Below are 21,438 nucleotides of genomic sequence, written 5' to 3'. Positions count from 1 at the left end.
TTTGAAGTTGGTTGGGCGGAATATCTAGAGCATTTACTACTGCAAGTTCCAGAAATTCTGACACAAGTCGGGTATTTGCCCGAAGCCTCTGTCTCATGACAATGAATACATATTCAGTTACGTTGTATTCCGGGGAATGAGGCGGCTGAAAAACCAGGGACACGCCATATTCTTTCAGCATATTTCTTAAAATGCGCTCTCCCTGTCTATGGTGATGGAATCCACAATTATCCATCACAACCACATCGCCTTGTACAAAAACAGGATTCCCCATATCGTTCGTATCGGACATCATTTCGTTGAAGAAAATTTTGCGTACTGTTGCCGTCGTCGGACATTTTTCCAGCGATTACTTAGTAATTGTTATGTAACTGGTAGTGTACATTAAATCCGCCTACCGGAACAAATTGGGTGTCAGATCAACTATTCAGGTTGTCTAAACTCCGCCCCCGACCAATCACAGAGGTCGTTGTATACTTGACTCGATTATTTGAATACTTCAATACAATAGTATCAATACTTTGTTCAATACTATAGTAAGTGTGTCGTTCACACCTTCCCTTCATCGGTAGTAAAGGACTATGCGAAAACTTCTGCCGTTATCGTTGTCATTTTTTGCCATCTTTTAAAAAATACATGTACCATTTAATAATTCCATCTTTGTACGTACAACTAGGACTTCGAATTACTTTGCAAAAACTCAAATCATTCACGCACATACCGCGAAGACACATAAACTTAACACTAACCATTGTAATAGACCTTTACAATAAATGGAAAGCGGCCGTTCTTGAGAAACCGGAAATGACGTACTCAGTCCGGAAACACATGAGGTATGTTGTTTTGGGATGAACTGCGATACAAGTCTTACTATGAGACAACTTCGTGGCAGAACGTTGAGATATGTGAAGGTAGCTTGCTTCCTTCTGTTTTTGATTTTCATTATCTGGTACACAGTGAGTGCACTGAAAAAGAAGGTAACGCCTTTATACGCTAGTGGAGTGGTGGAACAGCGAGTTGGAGATCTCCAGTATGATTTTTCCACTGGAATGTTCATGTACAACACCGGCAAAAGCACATATCTGCAGGGTATCGTATCCGAGACTCTTAGGTCGACATTCACAGTGGCCTGTAAACCAGAACAGAACAAAGCGACAAGCATGTGTCTACACTGGGTCAGATATGCCAAACTAGAGGTAAAGTACCGTGAACATGTTAACTTTGATAGTTAAGTTGTAACTGCCTAAGCCGAACACCCGATCATCAGCGATGTTATTGGTACATAATGTACCCCATTTCTGAGGCAGGGTGGGGCGATTTACATTGTTGGAATGAGGATACCGCTCGAAATCCTATCGCTGCACAGTCTTGGTCTGTGTGTACGGACTTGGATATGTGTATAGACCTGGATTTAGTTCTGTGTGCAACCCAAACATGCATGAGCACTGTTGCAGAAGTTGAGAGCTAAGGTCACTTTACTAGCCTCAAGCTGGCTATTTGGAATTCCCATCAGTCAAGCAGTAGGGTGTCAAGCTCCATGTATAGGAGATCAAATTGATTCCATTAGGATATTGAACCTGAGTTATTGTTGTCCTTGGGGTTGAAGACTCTGTAAAGGGTACAGTAATGTATAGAATTTGAGAGTACAGGCCATCTTACAAGGTCTTGCTAGTAGAAATGTCCTTTTAGGCAAGTGGGTAGATACCAAAGGGTCGCTAGTTCAAACCTCTGCAGTGGCAGGTTTTTTTTTAATCCTTCCTACTATACTACAATAAAAGGATTTCTTATAGGGAGTTATCTCCCTGTAATTGGACTCAAACTCATATCCTCTCAAGTCAGAATATATGAATATACTTTAAATCACCTATATTTTGCATGTGATTTATTTTTGTGTTAATACACAAAGAGAGTCAGACCCGAATTCAAATATCTCTTGATTATTTGTGGCAAAAATAACTTTTGATGACTATGTAGATTTGCCTTGGTCCTTAGATGTGCATTGTACAGTTTGGAACTGATCAAAGTACAAGATGGCTGACATATGACCATCTTGGATTTGACAATTTAAGATTATTTTTCTCAGGAGAAATTTTCAATCTTTTACTTAAGAGAAAAGAGAAAGGAAAGAAGGGAAAAGATAAAATTTCAAAACAATGATGGGTATCAAGTTCCCTAAAGATCTTTTATATCTATTATGCTACTGGTAATCAATTCTTAACTTGAATTTTTTGTTTCAGATATTAAAAACAGACAGCTGCCATCATGTGAAGTGGACTCCAACTAGTCGTGACTTTATTCCGCATGACTGCTTTTCTATGAGGAGTGCACATTGGTATGGGGGTGCTGAACTTTATGACCAAACGTGGCCCCTTGAAACTGCGGATGTTCCAATGCAGCCATATTTATCAAATGATATTTTGTTCCGATCAAACACAGAGAAAAACAGAGGCAAAAACATATTTGGAAATGTTGTAGATAGATTTTGGATAAATTCAAATGGTGTTGGTATTGTAGTCAACAGTGAGGTACCTCTATTTGTAAGTGTTAATGAAAGTAAAAGTAACTTACTGTGTTTCAGTGCTGATTACACAAATTCTCCCTACCCAAACCCTGACAGTAAAACACCAGTGCTGGAGTATAGTGTATGCAAGGAGGACAGCATTAGTAAGATACATAAACTTCTACAGAAGAAGTATTTCCACATACCATTAGGTCTACCAGACAAAAGCTTGATGCAGGGCATTGTATGGTCTACATGGGGCAGATTTAAACCAAATCTCACACAGTCACTGTTGTTGGCACATGCTAAAAATATCAGTGATCAAATCAGTCCTCACAAACTGCAGTCTAACTTTATAGAAATTGATGATAAATATTCTACTAGATTTGGTGACTTTAACTTTGATGAAGCTGCTTTTAGAAACTCTCATCAAATGATTAGTTATTTAAAAGAATATAAATTTGATGTCATTGTATCAATGACACCATTTGTGAGTGTTGAATCTAAAGCATTCAAAAATAAAGCGGACTTACTCATTTCTGATGTTGAGGAGCGTAGTCCGTCCTTAATGAAATGGTATAGTGGTCTGATGGGTGTAGTGGATGTTACACGAAAAGCTGCTGTTACTTGGTATAATGAAAGATTAGCCAACATGATCAAAGATTATGGTATCAAATCCTTCAATTTCCATGGCTGTGAATCCAACTTTTTACCCAAAGTTCATAAAACATATCGTGTGCTCGCCAATCCTGGAACATTTACAACAGAGTTTGTTTCCCAGATCAGTTCCAGTGTAGGAGGTCTGGTTCAGGTAAGCTGTGGGTATCGCACCCAGCAGTATCCAGTCTACACAAAGTCATCACGAAAAGAGTCTCATTGGTCCCATCAAAATGGCCTACGGAGTGTAATACCCTCCATTCTGACCCTTGGTATCCTTGGCTATCAGTTTGTGGTACCAGACATCATTGGCGGGACAACCTATGGTGTGAATGGTTCATTAGCTTTGTCCAGGCCTGAACCAGAACTTTACATTCGCTGGATGCAGCTTTCAGCTTTTATGCCTGTCATGAAGTTTGCCTTCACTCCATGGGATTATGACAAAGATGTTGTAGATATATTCAACAACTTGATTAAGTTACGGAAAGAGAAAATCATCCCTTTACTTCAGAAGGCGATGCGGGAAGCTGAGATGACAGGTAAGTTATTGTGATAGCTCTTTTGTATGGTAACAGCTGAGATGACAGGTAAGTTATTGTGATAGCTCTTTTGTACGGTAACAGCTGAGATGACAGGTAAGTTATTGTGATAGCTCTTTTGTACGGTAACAGCTGAGATGACAGGTAAGTTATTGTGATAGCTCTTTTGTACGGTAACAGCTGAGATGACAGGTAAGTTATTGTGATAGCTCTTTTGTACGGTAACAGCTGAGATGACAGGTAAGTTATTGTGATAGCTCTTTTGTACGGTAACAGCTGAGATGACAGGTAAGTTATTGTGATAGCTCTTTTGTACGGTAACAGCTGTATTATTTTACATGTTAAACCAGTTCCTTACTATACGATCATCCACAGAATCTTATAAACTACAAATTATCTGATATACCTAATAGTATGGAACTTTCCAAGAGTAAGACATCAAAAATGGATAATGAACATGGGTACCATAGTAAGATGTGACTAGGCCTTCAGCTAGACCTCATTAGAACAAGATAGAGCATATTCTAGTTACTCCTGCACCAGTGTTGGGCAGAGAGAATGTCACAATGATTTTTTAGTTGACAGAAGTACCTGTGGTTATGATCTAGAACTTACTAATGTAGGTAGACAGCTTGACTGATCAATGTTAATTATAATGAAGTACAACAGTTTTATTTCAAAAATAACTAGACACAAAATGTAAAATAATTTCAGCTTTTGAAAAAGGAAATAACACATGAATTTACAAAAATGATAACGATATGAACATTTTTATTTGTAATGATTGCTGACACACTTTTGTTTTTCTGTTTTTCCTCTCAGGAGCCCCAATTATCCGTCCAATTTGGTGGGGCTCTCCAAAGGATGAACAAGCCTTTTTGGTGGACTCAGAATTTTTAGTTGGAGATTCCATTTTGGTAGCACCAATATTGAAGAAAGATGTTAAGGAAAGAGACATCTACCTCCCAGAAGGTGATTGGCATGATCAAATTTATGATCAACATGAACAAGGAAAACAGTGGTTAAGGGCACACAAGGTCAAACTCACAGAAATAGCATACTTCACGAGGACTCACATTCTCAGCTAAATCAACAGAAAAATAGTGTCATATAAACTCCTGGAAATAGCATCCTTCACGAGGACTCACATTCTCAGCTAAACTTACAGAAAAATAGTGTCAGATAAACTCCTGGAAATAGCATCCTTCACGAGGACTCACATTCTCAGCTAAACTTACAGAAAAACAGTGTCATATAAACTCATGGCAATAGCATCCTTCACGAGGACTCATAGTCTCAGCTAAACTAATGAAAAAACAGTGGCACACAATGTCAAACTCATGGAATTCCAAAAAGCATACTTCACTAGGACTCATCAGCTTGGTCAATGGACACACAGTGGCACATAAGGTCAAACTCATGGAAATAACATACACTGACTCATATTATGAGTCAAACCTACAGGTAAGACTGGGTTATATTAGGACACAGGTCAAACTCATAGAAGTTGAACACTTCACAATTCTGTGTGAAACCTACAGATATAACTACCTACAGACTCATCAATATGTTAGGGTGAATGACAAGCCCTGCTTTCCTCTTTAAATGAAATTTTTATTTAATGTATTAGTAGGTATGTGACAAATCAAATCTACATGTGATGTAATTCCAGTAGTTTTAAAAAATTGTAAATGATGTGCTTATCCTCTGCTAGTGACTGTATTTGATTTGATCGTGGAACATATTTAAACATAAACCATACCTAGGTGTATATACTGCTGGTTGTATATGTACATGTCCACATCCTTGGTAATATGTATCATTTATCACCTGATTGACTCGATGCAGCTCGTTGTATGCAATTATTTAATCTTTTTTATGTTATGTATTGATTTTGAATTGTGTTTTTTGTGATATTTAAATGCAAAAAAAGTATGTTATATGTAATATAATGAACAACTACCTTTCTGTTGAACATGTGATAATTTTTTTTGTATTTTGATGGTGAAATAGAGAATTTGTCATAAAAATACTGAATCAATGACATGTATAAAATGGTTGATAAATCCACTGTTGTTTTGTATGATGGATATTGTAGCTTGACCTATTTTTACTTGTACATTTTATTATGACTTAAAGCCAGTTAAATGAAGTACTGCTGATATTTAATGCTTTATAGTATTATACTACCTAGGACTTGATGGTTCCAAGGTAGAAAGGTACTTGTATATGTGGTTCAGACGCCTTTTTTAATCACAGGTAACTCTATCACAATTAACTCAGCTACATTGTAGTTAAAGGTAGAGTTATCTTATATTAGCTAATTAAGCTTTGTAACACATCCCAGCTAACTAGGTAGAATTAATACATCCCAGCTAACTAGGTCCCAGCTAACTAGGTAGGTAGAATTAATACATCCCAGCTAACTAGAAATAGTTATTACAACTCAGCTAACTAGGTAGAATTAATACATCCCAGCTAACTAGGTAGAATTAATACATCCCAGCTGACTAGGTAGAATTAATACATCCCAGCTAACTAGGTAGAATTAATACAACCCAGCTAACTAGGTAGAATTAATACATCCCAGCTAACTAGGTAGAATTAATACAACCCAGCTAACTAGGTAGAATTAATACATCCCAGCTGACTAGGTAGAATTAATACATCCCAGCTGACTAGGTAGAATTAATACAACCCAGCTAACTAGGTAGAATTAATACATCCCAGCTAACTAGGTAGAATTAATACATCCCAGCTAACTAGAAATAGTTATTACAACTCAGCTAACTAGGTAGAATTAATACATCCCAGCTAACTAGGTAGAATTAATACATCCCAGCTAACTAGGTAATACATCCCAGCTAATAGGTAAATAATACAACTCCCAGCTAACTAGGTAGAATTAATACATCCCAGCTAACTAGAAATAGTTATTACAACTCAGCTAACTAGGTAGAATTAATACATCCCAGCTAACTAGGTAGAATTAATACATCCCAGCTAACTAGGTAGAATTAATACAACCCAGCTAACTAGGTAGAATTAATACAACCCAGCTAACTAGAAATAGTTATTACAACTCAGCTAACTAGGTAGAATTAATACATCCCAGCTAACTAGGTAGAATTAATACATCCCAGCTAACTAGGTAAAGTTCACACAATGGCTGCTGTATGAATATATTATTTTTGTAGTGAGGTACAAAGTATTGTTTTTTTCTGTTTATATAGTAAAATATGTTTATAGTGTCATGTTGAGTTTTGATTGATGTAATTTCAGGAAACATAGAGAGAAACAACTTTTGTAGTGTACATGTTGATTTTTTAAAAATTGTTTTCCCTGCTTTGTGTTGATGTAAATCCATGATTATATAGGGAGTCCATTTTAAAAAAGGTCTTTGAATTTCATAGTCAATTCATTAAGTTATACTGTACATATATATACATAATTAAAACGATAATCAACACTGTAGTTTGCCAATGTTTTCAGGCCTAGCAACCATCTTCAGGAAATTGTTTTAATGACTTGGAAATAACTTTTATGCCTTAAAAAGGTTAGCAAACTACTGTGTTGATTTTATTTTTTTAATTATGTATATATCTAACCAATGCACATATTTACTAGTTAAACATATATATATATATTGATGCATTTTTAAATAGAGGACACTCACAAAGGCGTTTTCATAATATACTCTTAACAAATATATAATTCTTTAAGTTAGAGAAATGCTTATCAAAGTCTATGAACTTTTTCAATTTTGAAAACATGAGATGTGTAAGATGTAAATAGTTGAAAAGAGAAAATGTGGAAACAAATATATCTACTGGTGACTGAGATACTGGTGACAGAATATCTTGTGTCTGTATCTAGTTCAGGCGAGTGTCATATGGGCTGGTGCCTGAGGTACTGGTGACAGAATATCTTGTCTGTATCCAGTTCAGGTGAGTATCATATGGACTGGTGACTGAGGTACTGGTGACAGAATATCTTGTCTGTATCCAGTTCAGGTGAGTATCATATGGGCTGGTGACTGAGGTACTGGTGACAGAATATCTTGTCTGTATCTAGTTCAGGCGAGTATCATATGGACTGGTGCCTGAGGTACTGATGAGAAAATAACTCCCATCTTTATTCAGCTCAGGTAAGTCAATGTCTGTGTTGACCTGGTGGTTTCTTTTATCAATTGTCCATTGATTCCAGTCTGTGCATTGTGACAGTGTAGTTGATTATAATTGTAATTATTTGTAGCAAAATTGACTACAAGGGAAAAAATGCCCTAAATTGCCAATTTCTATTTAGTCTAATGAATTCCATCTGTAGTCAACATTGTTGCAATACTGTTATAGATATACTGGTGTATGTTAACTAGACTAGTCACTATTGTGTATATTGTGCATGTAGAAATTAGACATATTGATGATAAACTGTATACATCATATATATACACATTTAAACTTAGTAGTAAGGAATGATTTGTGGTATATTCTGCTGCTACCACTTGCCATTAGAATCTCCAATCTAACATCAATACTGCTAACAGTGACTGGTATAAGAACAGGTGCCTGTTTGTGGACTAAATGTTTTATATTAATACTTTTAATACTGTTTATATTATTGTTGTTGTTATGGTCAACAGTTTATCATTTATTTCTTTTATATTTTGTTGTGTTGGTTCCAAAACTTGCTTTTCTTTTTGGTTAGGAAGATATTTTTGTAAATTAGTTTGTCTGCCAGTATAAATGATGATGTACGTCTAGTCTAAAACAAATATTCCAGTCTGAGACAAAAGCTGATAATGTCTAGTTTTTGCCAGGACAGGTTGTAAAATTTTGTCTGAGATAAGATAACAGAGGCAGATGGTAAAAAGTTTTGTCTGAATCAAGACAGAGATGAGACAGGTGGTAAATATTTAGTCTTGGGACAAGATAGCAGAGACAGGTTGTAAATGTTTTGTTTTAGGTGAGAGACAAGACAGGTGGTAAAAGGTTGGTCAGAGACATTAAACAAGAGAGGAGGTATAAGTTTTTTCCAAGATGACAGGCAAGACATGTGGTACAAGTCTTTTTTTGAGATGATACAGACCAGGTATTTGGAGAAGGTTTAGCATGAGACAAGACAGAGACAAGACGGGTAGCGAAAATTTTGTCTGCGATAAGACAAGGTGGTAAAAGTTGTTCTGCAATAAGAAGGACAAGAGGGATGGGGGAAAGTTTTGTTTGCGACGAAACAGTGCAAGACAGATGATAAATGTTTTCTCTGAGAAGAGATAGCAACAAGACAGGTGATAAATGAATATTTTCTGTGATGAAACATGCAGTCAATATCTTGTCAATAATTGAACAGATGGTAGAAATCCAATGTGGTGGTGGTGATTCTCAGGTTAATGAAATCATCTCTACTGTATATACAGTTTTCCAGTTTTTGAGATTGCTTAAAGTCAAGTTAGGGACGAGACATGTGGTGAAGTTTTATTTAACAGAATAAAAAGATTTTACGCCTGGACTGGTGTTGGGAAAACTTTTTAGAAATACCCTGTATTTCTTATACTGTGATCATTTCAGTAGTTTGTGTGGTTATACAGTGACTCTTGCCACAACAAAGGTTTTCCTCCCTGTTGGCATCCACATCAACATGTATTAGTTACGATTGATAGATTAGTTTTTCCAGATGGTTTAAGTAGTAAAGTTTGTAATTTGACCAAATGGTACTGCATGTAAATCAGACAATTCTTCACTTTGGCCTGAATTTTTTTATACGTTTGCCCAGTCCAGTACAATACATACAATATATGTACTCTAATGTGTGAAATAGGTTGCAGGTTCATTAAGATATTTTATTTGTATTTTGTTTTTATAAATTAAGTGTTAAAAAGTTGTGTTTCTATTAGTTTCTGATTGGAAGTCCCACAGCGAGGAATACAGAGTTAGATCAAGAGGTAGTAGAAACAGAAAGTCATCAGAAACTTAAACTGACCTTCAATCAAGGTTGAAGGGGTAGATTTGTGGAAACCTTTGAATTATTCTCTAATTTCCAAAAGTTTCTTGTGACAATAGTTACACAGTCTATATCCAGGAGGCCTGAAGGTCATTGGGATTATATACAGTGTACAATGTATATTGACTAGAAAATTGATCAAAGAGGATAAAGGTTAAGGCCTGAAGGACATTGGGGTTATATACAGTGTACAATGTATATTGACTAGAAAATTGATCAAAGATGATAAAGGTTAAGGCCTGAAGGACATTGGGGTTATATACAGTGTACAATGTATATTGACTAGAAAATTGATCAAAGAGGATAAAGGTTAAGGCCTGAAGGACATTGGGGTTATATACAGTGTACAATGTATATTGACTAGAAAATTGATCAAAAATGATAAAGGTTAAGGCCTGAAGGACATTGGGGTTATATACAGTGTACAATGTATATTGACTAGAAAATTGATCAAAGAGGATAAAGGTTAAGGCCTGAAGGTCATTGGGGTTATATACAGTGTACAGTGTATATTGACGAGAAAATTGATCAAAGAGGATAAAGGTTAAGGCCTGAAGGACATTGGGGTTATATACAGTGTACAATGTATATTGACTAGAAAATTGATCAAAGATGATAAAGGTTAAGGCCTGAAGGACATTGGGGTTATATACAGTGTACAATGTATATTGACTAGAAAATTGATCAAAGATGATAAAGGTTAAGGCCTGAAGGACATTGGGGTTATATACAGTGTACAATGTATATTGACGAGAAAATTGATCAAAGATGATAAAGGTTAAGACCTGAAGGTCATTGGGGTTACATAAAGTGTAATTCACCGGGAATATTGTTACCAGTCCCTGGAAACATTTAGATGAGAGGGAGGGGCTTCTGAATTCTGAAATTGATCTGGTTTGTGGAGCTTACCTTTAGACATGGTGAAAAGGTCCTTACGTGTTAAAATTTTCAATTATTTTGAAGCTGCAAGCACTTTGAAATGGTTCCTTGACATGCCGTCACAGGTGAGTCCCTATAAATATTGCCCCTTTAACAGAAATGTTGAATTGATACAATGGCATTCAACTTGTAATGATAGAGGTGTTTAATGACTATACATACAGTCTTATGGCATGAAAACTTCACGACACAGTTGTTTCTGCTAAGTGTGCTCAGAGGGGACTGTGAAGTTCCTGGTTTCTGCTATATGCACTCTGAGGGGACTGTGGAGTCGCTGGTCCACTTGTTAGTTTATAAGTGTTGGGACGAAGGATGAAGTTGACATTATTTTAGAAATGTGTAACACAAAATTACTGTATGCATGATATAAGCATGTATTTATATGATGTACATAATTGGCTTTTGTCATAAGTTGCATATCATTGACTCAAAAAGGGCCCCAATTTCTTGAGATAAAATCTCCTTGCAACAGTTGTTAGAGAAATGATGAAATGTAATCATATGTTTACACTGCTCATACATATTTTGTGTCAATAACTCTGTGTGTGAAAGCATCCTGGGTGTTCGGTTTTGTAGTAGGTATAGTGGATAGAGGTTCGAAACTCACCAATTCATGTAAATAATTTAATGTTTTATCAAAGATTCACCTAGAATGCTTTACATGTTTACTACAATATCTAAGAGATGTATATAAGATTTTTAATGTGAATACAGGCATCATTGAATGTCTAACATTCCCTTTGATACTGACAGGTTAAGTAGAGAGATAAATAGATAGGATTTACACTTTTGTGTTGTTTTTCACAGGTTTACAATATCATCTCTATAATGGATTCTATTTTTCAATTATCATGCATTTTTAATAAATTTATGAACAACTGTGAATGTTATTGGTGTTTCTAGCCCTGACCATCATCAGATGGTGCACTGTTTGCCTGTCTGTAATCCATCAGTCTGCCTTACACCCATCTTAAAAATTCTTATCACATGCTGGGTCACCAATACCAAAGGCTGAATTGACCAACACTGTAGGAAAAAACGTTATTCTGATAATTCTGCTTCTGTTCTGGGAGAATAAATGAATTAAGTATTATTATTAGCTCTTAAAAAATTACAAAATGTCATAATTTTATAGAGTAGCTTTAGCATTTGTGGTCTTTGGGTGTACCAAGTAGGGGTAGAGGGATTTTTGAATGGAGCCAAAATACTGAAACAGCAATAAAGATGCAATTTGTTGAAAAACTACCATCATTTTGTATAATAATATATATTTAAGGTTCTGGAAATGATGCAAAGATTTTGGTCACCAAATTTTTAGGTCACTGAGGCAAAGGCTATATCCATTTAAACCAACTCTGAGCATTTTTAGCTTCTTCTCAAGAAGATAAAAATGGAACATGGTCACTAGCATCAATACCTGAAATGATTTTTTGTGGTCCCCATCCAACATGTTATCAAAAAAAATGAATAGTCCTCCTGTCTACAGAAGTGCTGGATTGATCCTTTTCAAACTCCATATGTAGATTTCTCTTGAGTCTCAATTTGTGCATTGTCCATTTTAATTCTGATTAAAGAAAAAAGAAAAAGAAAACCCAAGAAAGTCCACCATGCTTTTGACAGTAACATTTTTTATTTCTATTTCTTAAGAAGTACTTGATAAATCCTTAACACGTTTCTTAGGTAAAGTTTCCCTCAGCTCCTAGTTGTACAATGGTCATTTTACGACTGGTCGAGAAAGGGAAGAAGAGCATTTTGGATTAGGATTTTTGTTATTGCTATTTCTTCAGCGGAAGAAGATGGATCATTCTCTGATTTGGAATGTAGGTCTGGAGAATTGTTTCTCTTATCAATGGATGTGTTATGAATTATTTAACTGTTGATATTACATCTACTTACGTGCCAATAAGACAACACTGTATATTGGTATAGACTAATAGCTTAAAGGATTGGACGCCATTGGCTCAAGCAGATAAAACAAGAAGCAACAGATGTGTCAACATGGTCAAAAATTTAACGAAAATATAAATACAGCGACAATTTAAGAAGTATCCGGTTAATTAGAATTCGAGGTCACGACAGCCGTGTATTGCCTTCCGATTGCCCTGGTGTGAATTTTCACTTTCTAGGTTGTATGTCCTTGTTTCTGCAATCTATATTGTTAACACACCGAAGAGTTTTATGGTCGCCATTAAGATCTTATTGGGAAATATGCTATTCCCTGTAAGGCATGAAGGTGATGTGTTCGATACTAGTCCGTATGTATGCCTTGTGGTTTCCAAGTCAGATCCTGGTTCTCATTTGAGAACATGACAATTGTCATGGATTGACCGCGGTTCACAATGACTGGCATCATCGACCAAGCAGGAGACGCTAACCCTTCCGGAACACTTGGTCTTATTTTCCAAGAACCTTTGTGTAATTCCTTTGTTAATCATTTATTCTCGTTTATACGTATTAAGTTCGATTAAAGATTTTGCTGACTTGTTAATATTTAATTGTTTTACTATAAATTAACAGTGGTATGAAAATTAGCATCCGTTCTTGAGAAAGTAGCGATTTCCTTTAAATCGATCTTGTATCCAGTTAGCCATTGTCCACCTTTGACGATTTTGCCTGTAAGATTATCAATCCACATTCCTTCAGGGAGGTAAACATCTCTTTGTCTCTGACCGTTCTCTAAGATGGGGGCCACGAGGAGTGTGTCACCTACAAGGAACTCAGAGTCGATGGTGAGGGCGATCTGGTCCTCAGGGGCGATCCACCATAAAGGCCGAATAAGGGGAGCACCTACAAGGTAACAATGATGTATATGTTGTTTTTAAATATAAATGATAAATGGCGTGGGTTAATAATAAGAACGTCAACAATTTTATATCGCCGTATTTTTTATTTCGAAAAAAGAAGAATAATGCCAATAAAAATGAAATAAATCTTTGATGTTTTAATTCACAGAACAGACACATAATCCCTATGACATTTAAAAGTGAAATTTCGATCAATAGGTACAAGTCCAGCAAAATTTTAAGCGATAGGTTCACTTGTACAAATTTGTCATATTTAACCTATCTGAATTACATGTATATTTTTAGGCTGCGATCTTCTTACTTTCATTTTCTAAAATTCGTATCACGTATTATTTGTCACGTGTAGACTACCTATTGCATGAAAGAATTAACAAGAATTTAAAATGAAAGTTAGAACCAAATATGTCATTACCTACCTGACACTTGGGAGATCTCTGCAGCTTGTAGTAAGATCGGTGTGACTACTTCCTCGTGAATCTTCACAAAGTGTAATGCTACCTCTACCACTTCGTCGTCGTAGTCCCAAGGAACAAACGAGAACTGCATCGCTGGTAGGTACGCCGTGAGCTGGAGCCACCGGATGTACAACTCACGTTCCGGAAGTACCGCATCAACCACCATAACCTCCCCGTAGCCATTGCCCCCGATCATGTCAGGGAGTATGTAAGGGTAACCAAGGATACCTAATGTTAAGGTTGTCGGAATGAGAGCTTTAAGGCCATTGTCATATCCCCATCTGGAGTCTTTATCAGCCATTCTGACGAAAATTTGATGATTCTGACTTTTAAAACCACAACGAACTTCTGTCATGTCACCGAACTGGCTGACAATATCAACGAATGATTTGGTGAAGTATCCCGGATTTTTCAGTGTTCTGTGTGTTCTGTAGGATGATGGAAGATAGGTCATTTCACCGGCATCAAACTTAAAAGAATCGACACCATATTCTTGTTGCATGGTTTTAAGCCTCTTGATGAACCAATCGGCCGCTTCGGGGTTTGTCGTGTCGAGAATCGCACCCACTCCTTGCCACCACTTGATCAAAGCAGGAACTTGTCCACTTGTATCCATCAACCAGTACCCGTTTTCGACGCCTTCCAGGAACGCTTCGGAGTCCAGGTTCGCGAACGGATGTATCCAAGTTGTAACACGGTACCCCATCTCTTTAAGAGTCTGGATCATTCCACTTGGATCTGGGAACTTTTCGGGATCGAAGTCGAAGTCTCCGTACGATATTGTGTACATGTCATCAATTTCTAACTGGCTATTCTTGAATCCAAATTCTTTTATCTCCCGAGCGTAATCTAGCACTTTGGATTGATTTATAAGTGTTTTGTACCGCGCCCATGTTGACCATATTGGTTCCCTTACCATCCTGAAATCAGGTATACCCAATGGGCGGTCAAATGCTATCTTTGACATTGACTGGATAATGTCCAAGATATTTTTGCCTTTACAAATCGAGTACTCGAGATGATTCCCAGACGCCGGAAAATCTTGAGAAGCGTTGCCTTTGAGGCATATTTTGCCGGATTGATCTTCATTAAGGCTTACGTGAAGCGGTGAGGAATCGCTTACCATTATGCCAAGTCCTTTGGAACTGACCCATAAAGGTTCTAATACGTTTCCGAATGACTTATGGCGTATATACAGATCCTCGGATACAAATGGCTGCATTGGTATCTCGATGTCATTGATTGGCCATCTTGGATTATGTAACTCCGCCCCTCCGTACCAGTGTGCATGTTCCATATCGATACAGTCAGTTGGGAAGAAATCCCGACTGACAGGCATCCATTTGACCTGGTGACATTGTAGCCTCACTGACTCCGCTACCTCCCAAACCTCTACCCTACCGTAGCGTTGCCAGTCACGACACAGCCGAAGCTCACCTAATCCTTCCGCGCCTGAGCAGTCCGATACTTCCTCGTCTTCGAGCACTCGCGCTGTGGTAACGTGGACAGACCACGTGGCGTCACTGAAGACTATATCATTATTTTGGCCCATGGTCACCTTTATTGTTCCGCATGCTTCCTTGCTACAGAACTCTTCTTTGTTGTTGTTATCGGTTTCTTCCAATTGTTCGCCGGTTGCCACGATTAGAGATACGAATAAGACACAAACGACGACGCTACCTTCCATCCTAAGTTTGGAAAACAGCAGACAAAACTGTAATATATAAATACAGATATTTCAGAAATTTGATACGAATCTTGGTATACGTAACAATGACTGATTACATGGGAGAGTACTTGTCAATAATGGTCAATCAAAGTTCTTTAATTTGTTTCCTTAATCACTAGATCACATGACCCTAGGGCAATACTACGTTGCTATCACTAAATAGCATGATTCTGTGCCCATCCACCAGGGCCTTACAACCACTATCACCAGATCAGATGACCCTGTGACTATACACCCGGACAATACCAAATTACTCTCACTAGATCACATGACCCTGTGTTTATCCACCAGGATCATATTACGTTACTCTAACTAGATCACATGACCTTGTGTTTATCCACCAGGGTCATATTACGTTACTCTTACTAGATCACATGACCCTGTGCCTATCCACCAAGACAATCCCACATTAGGATACGACGTGTTAGGGGATTCCAACAGTGCTCCTCTATAAAATAACCGCTTCTTGGGCCTTTCACTCTTCGAACAAATCCCCCATAATTTGGATTTTAAAGGTACGTTGATATAGCCACGATACATATACAATAATTCCATACATAACACGTGAACCCCCCCCCTTCACTTTGTTTACCTTCCGGTGGATTTAACTTCCTCATATTTGTACATCGTCTTTATGATTCGATTCGGTTTCGCTTAAAGCATATTTTATTCTACAATACAGCAATGTTTCCAGGTAAATACAATATCTTAGGAATGAGAAAACAAACATACTTGGTTTTATATTTCTCAGTGTTGATGTCCAGAAACGGAATTTGCAGCTGATTTCTCACAGACTATGTGTAATTGTTTTGTCATCATTCTATGTATCTTATCTATTAGATACTAAAAAAGTATCGGAATGATTAATACCTTTGTTGTTGTGTACCTGGAACACTGGACCATGTTCCAGAACAAATTTCAGGATGCGGTTGATTATAAGTATTTTGGCAATCATGTGAGGATTTTCCAGGCTCTTAGCGGGCGTCGGGCGGTTTTAACTTGTCTTCTATGAATATTTACGCTAATCAAACCACGGAGTAACGCTATCTCTGTATGATGTCACAGGCCATGCGCGTTTACAGATATAGCGGGGATTGTTTTTATTTATATTTCGGAACTTCCTTCGGGTTGGTAATGTCAATACAACAGAATATCTTATCACACAGCCTGTAGAAGATTTAAGTGTGACGTGACTACACTGTCGCCTTCATTAGACAAATGATCAGTGTGGGTCGTAATAGCACTGATGAATCGACCAACTTTTTCGGTTGTACTAAAATATTATAACAGTGTTAAGAGATGGGAAAATATGGGGAAAAGTACATAAGATGGTAACGATAAACTTCGGGTTTATTAGTGTATGTGTTCGTGCACTCTGGCTTCGTGTCGGGTGCTAATCTTGTGATAGGAGTGGTTTCGAATCCAGAACCCAGTACTATCAGAATTCTAGACGGACGCTCTACCAATTGAGCTACTTCTTGCTGACGATCGACCCAGTTTGATTTCTCTACGTTTCTCCCTTCTTCGCCCCGAAGACACAGCACAGGTTCTGTGATCCCTTGACAAGCGTTCGCCTACTTCATCCGTAAGACCGGAGTTCGATGTTGGCACTCTCCGGCCGCTAAACGGACGCTATATTAATTGAGATTCCCGTTCACCGACGATCGCCTCAGACGAGTGCCGCTACAAATCCTGTTGTGATTGATTTGTATCGTCCATTTTTGTTCTGTAAAACTATCATCCCGACTCATTGAACAAATATATAAATTAGTGTCGTCGGGATTGGAAAAGGGGTTGCAGTTTCGTAAAACTAGTATGACTGGGGTCCGTGAGGAAGGGTTCGAGGTATCCGTAGTGGCAATACATTAGATCCAAATAACTAAGTTTAATATGTTCTAAATTGTTAAACTGTAAATTCTGCATTTGTTCTCCGCCTCGAACGGTTCAAGTATTCAATCGAACCTGGGTTGTCGGACATACATAGACATCACAGACGTAACCTTGCCCTTTTTCGTGCAGGCGGGACGAAACGCCAGGCTGCCCGTTCAAATAATGGACAGACTTTGTTCCAAATGTGACCACCATAAAGTGGAGGATGAAAACATTTTCTAATAGAATGTATTTTATATGATGACATGAGAAACTATCTGCTCGAAAAATGTTCTCTTGTCATTGATGTTTTCTATAACATGGACAAGAATAATACATTTATAAATATGATGAAAAATTGTGATCTCCAGCCAACAATTGCAAGCTTTTCTTTACGATTTTCAACGGAAGAAAACTTTTTCCGTAAAACTTAATTATTAATCAGTAACTGTAAATTACACAAGTATATGTGATGTTGGACATTTCTACCTTTGATATTTTTAGTAATATACTATAGAATTATAGAATAGTAAGAATGAATAGTAACTGTAAGTTACACTAGTGTATGTATGTGTGTGTGTGTGTGTGTGTGTGTGTGTGTGTGTGTGTGTGTGTGTGTGTGAGTGTGTGTGTGTGTGTGCGTGTGTGCGTGTGTGTGTGTGTGCGTGCGTGTGTGTGTGTGTGTGTGTGTGTTTTGGTGGTGGTGGTGGTGGTGGTGTGTGTGTATGTATGTGTGTGGTGATATGGATACCCCCCATCATTGATATTTGAAGTATTATACTCCGATATAAATTAACTTCTTAGTCCCAGGTGTACGAATGGCAAGATTAATTAGTAATCATAATTTACATTATTATATGTGACGTAGGACATTCCTACTTTTGCTGTTCACAGTAATAAACCCTATACAAAAGTGACGAAGGACATTTCACCTTTGATATCTACAATAATATGAGTTGCTCTTAGTCCCCGTGTAAAAATGAATCCATTTTAAGATTTATCCATTGACTATACTATTATGGCTGGATATTGATCGCTTTTACCTGTATATTTAACAACTGTGACCTACATTTTACTGTCTTTAATAAACTATTTTATTATTATTATAGAATTTACGTTCGGACTAGTGGGAGCGCACAGGTGTGTAATATTTACAATAATGGACGAAGTCATACATACAATGTTTCTACATCAGGCAAGTGACCTCCAGTGTATACATGTGTGTGACCTGATAACAGTAGACACGTACAAATACAGCATTTAACAGGACAGTGTACATCATACGATGGCCGACAAGAGCCTAACAAAATAATATGAATTTTCATATCTTTTGTACCAAATAAAAATTACGTTAAAATGTCGCTAGTTGTGATGACAGCCTTATCAGGATGTAATTTGTCATACATGGTAACCTTTCATTCTAGTTGTGTACCATGGCTGTTTGCGGCCATTATTCTGGTACAAAAACATACAAATGCGATGAGAAGATATTTGTCCATGTTGTACCAACGATGATACATAAAAAAGTGCACGTTCATATTTTTTTACCATGAACAAATGTACTATGTTACAGAATGATATGGCTCTTGTCGGCTATCGTAACAGCAATACATATGAACCTACAAATAACATATGAAACAAAACATGTACACTTGTACACGTGTCGGTTCAATACACAGAGCACCGCGTGGTGGTAAGGATAATATATTACCACCACGTCCACTCGTTGTGCTCGTTAACACGTGGTGCGAAGATTACTTACCTTAATCAGCACCGCTGTGTTTCTCCGGCTTAGCACTAGTTATGCGTACAGTACATCAGTCGAAAGGTATTATATATATTTGCGAGTAACCAGATTCCATTGGTGTTTGGGGGAAGCGTGGAGCAGCCGGAACCGGCATTGTTAGTACAACGTTAACGTAATATGAAGCATGTTTGCGGTTGTTTCGTGTTGGCTAGGAAAGGGTGTCCGCAACTTCCTTCGTGTTGGAAGGAGAGGAGAGTGTATACCACTTCCTTAGTGTTGCTGAGGGAAATGGTGTCTACAGGTGTCCAATACTGCCTTAGTGTTGGGGTGGGGGAAGTTCCTCTTGTCAGCGTTTGAATAGCTTTACTTGATCTGTCGTACACCTAGATTTCCCTTTGATTGCCATATTTGGCATTAAATTGCGCATTACGTATATTAGATATGCATATATGTAAATCATTTTACTTATCTATTATACTTTCTTGTTTGTCGGTATTTTAATCTGTATAAGACAGCAAGCTTTGGATGAAACGTTTATGAATTAGATGCTTTACTTTAAATCGCGGCTAAACAAACATTGGAGCGACGAACCCTCCAAGTTTACAAGTACATGTTCTATTATTACCCGCTCTGACAATTGATCCTACAAAGATACGCTTTCAGAGGCCTAAAGGGCTTGTACTGATGTTAAAACGACATAATCATTAGCATTCATCTAAGACTGTTATTAACGACACAGCTTTGCGGGCAAACACTACATTGTACTCAGATTATGGCCGTCTGTATTGTGTATCTTTGAAATTGTTATTGATTAAAAAAAAAAAAAAAATGGTGCAATCATGTTATGTATTTTATTTGTCTGTGGTGTACATGTATTTGATAGATACTATGAATGTTGTGTACTGACCCTGTATATTTCTGTAGATTTAGAGTAACTATCTGACCAGAAACCTATATATATATATATATATATATACGCTCCTGTTCGAATTGCGGACTTGATCATTTCCAGACATTAATAACAATACTATCACAATGCTATCCATTCAAGTAAAAAAAGCACGTTACATTACCTCATCGTACAGTATTTAAGGTATTACATTTTACAAACCCGATAACAATACAACTTATTAATTATTAAATTATGTAATTTAATCGGAACAGTGGTGTGACTCTTTTACTTTGGATTAAATGGATATATAGAGCCGAGTACAATGTGTAGCGGACAAAGAGATCATCAGAATTGTTATCTTTAAAATTGGATTTGAATTTATATTAATTTTTTAATTTTTTATGAAATCTGGCGAAGTGTTCCAATCTGCAACTGGAAAGAAAAATAATAACAAGATGATTATTATCCATGACATCTGTATATAATTGAATTTGAATTTCTGGGGTTGGTACCATATTGTTATCAACGGTGAAAAATTCACGCAAATACCTAGAGGAATTTTAGTTAATATTTAACAAGTTGACAAAGCCGTCTTTCTACACTGAGCACGTCATTTTGCTGAAGTTCAGAGACCGTAGTTCTTGTCCTGTCGTGAAGGTTAAGAATAAAGCTGACCATATTATCATGTTTACTTTAGAGACACTAGCTCATACTAGGGTTGCATAGGGTATAACAGATTATACGTCTCTGCTCATACCAAGGAAACAAGCATAATTGAAATGCCGCCGTATGACAGTAAAAAGACAAGATTTCGTGATATCCGTGATAGGTAGGTAGCTGTTGTCTCTTTAAAGGTATTATAGCCGTAGATTGAATTTTCGTGACACTCTAGATGTTTTTTTTTTTTCTCAAGATAAACTGAAAATGTCTGTACTAAAAAATATTTTCCACTCGAATGCGAATTATTGTTCCGAAATTTACACAAATGTGTATTGTTTTAGAATGCTTGGCGTAGTTATCTACTTGGGTCAAAAAGGTTATTTTCAAAGATGCAACGATATATGATGATATGATTTCAGAACGGGAAAAAGGTTTAGATGAAATCGTCATGCATTACAATAACTACAGGGACATATGCATTTAGTCTATATGGCGTTTGGTATGTTTAAAAACATTTAACATACTACCATGTTAATTAAGGTTATAAATTCAAGAATAACGATATATGGAACATTTCTTTCTAAATCAATCTTCCGAGTGTTAATTTTTCCTACTTTTACTTTCAGTTTCCCTATCGGGAGAAAAAT

General features: G+C 37.0%; 2 protein-coding genes across 2 annotated transcripts; one reads left to right on the top strand and one right to left on the bottom strand.

Moving 5' to 3' along the window:
• Positions 1 to 872: 872 nt before the first annotated feature.
• On the top strand, positions 873 to 4,884 carry LOC132546119 (myogenesis-regulating glycosidase-like). Its single transcript, XM_060209815.1, has 3 exons — positions 873 to 1,196; positions 2,238 to 3,696; positions 4,519 to 4,884. Exons 1-3 carry the CDS (start codon positions 873 to 875, stop codon positions 4,782 to 4,784), a joined length of 2,049 nt encoding a protein of 682 aa, XP_060065798.1. The 3' UTR covers positions 4,785 to 4,884.
• A 7,412-nt stretch (positions 4,885 to 12,296) lies between these two features.
• Positions 12,297 to 19,430, bottom strand: LOC132546106 (myogenesis-regulating glycosidase-like). Its single transcript, XM_060209800.1, has 3 exons — positions 19,255 to 19,430; positions 13,856 to 15,608; positions 12,297 to 13,422 (listed from the first exon to the last, which is right to left on the bottom strand). Exons 2-3 carry the CDS (start codon positions 15,579 to 15,581, stop codon positions 13,139 to 13,141), a joined length of 2,010 nt encoding a protein of 669 aa, XP_060065783.1. The 5' UTR covers positions 15,582 to 15,608; positions 19,255 to 19,430; the 3' UTR covers positions 12,297 to 13,138.
• Positions 19,431 to 21,438: the final 2,008 nt, after the last annotated feature.

The sequence above is a fragment of the Ylistrum balloti genome, unplaced genomic scaffold (assembly GCF_031769215.1).
Source record: "Ylistrum balloti isolate Yb309-2 unplaced genomic scaffold, AGI_CSIRO_Ybal_v1 Utg369874, whole genome shotgun sequence".
Taxonomy (NCBI): Eukaryota; Metazoa; Mollusca; class Bivalvia; order Pectinida; family Pectinidae; genus Ylistrum; species Ylistrum balloti.
This window is presented reverse-complemented; position numbering and strand designations above follow the sequence as displayed.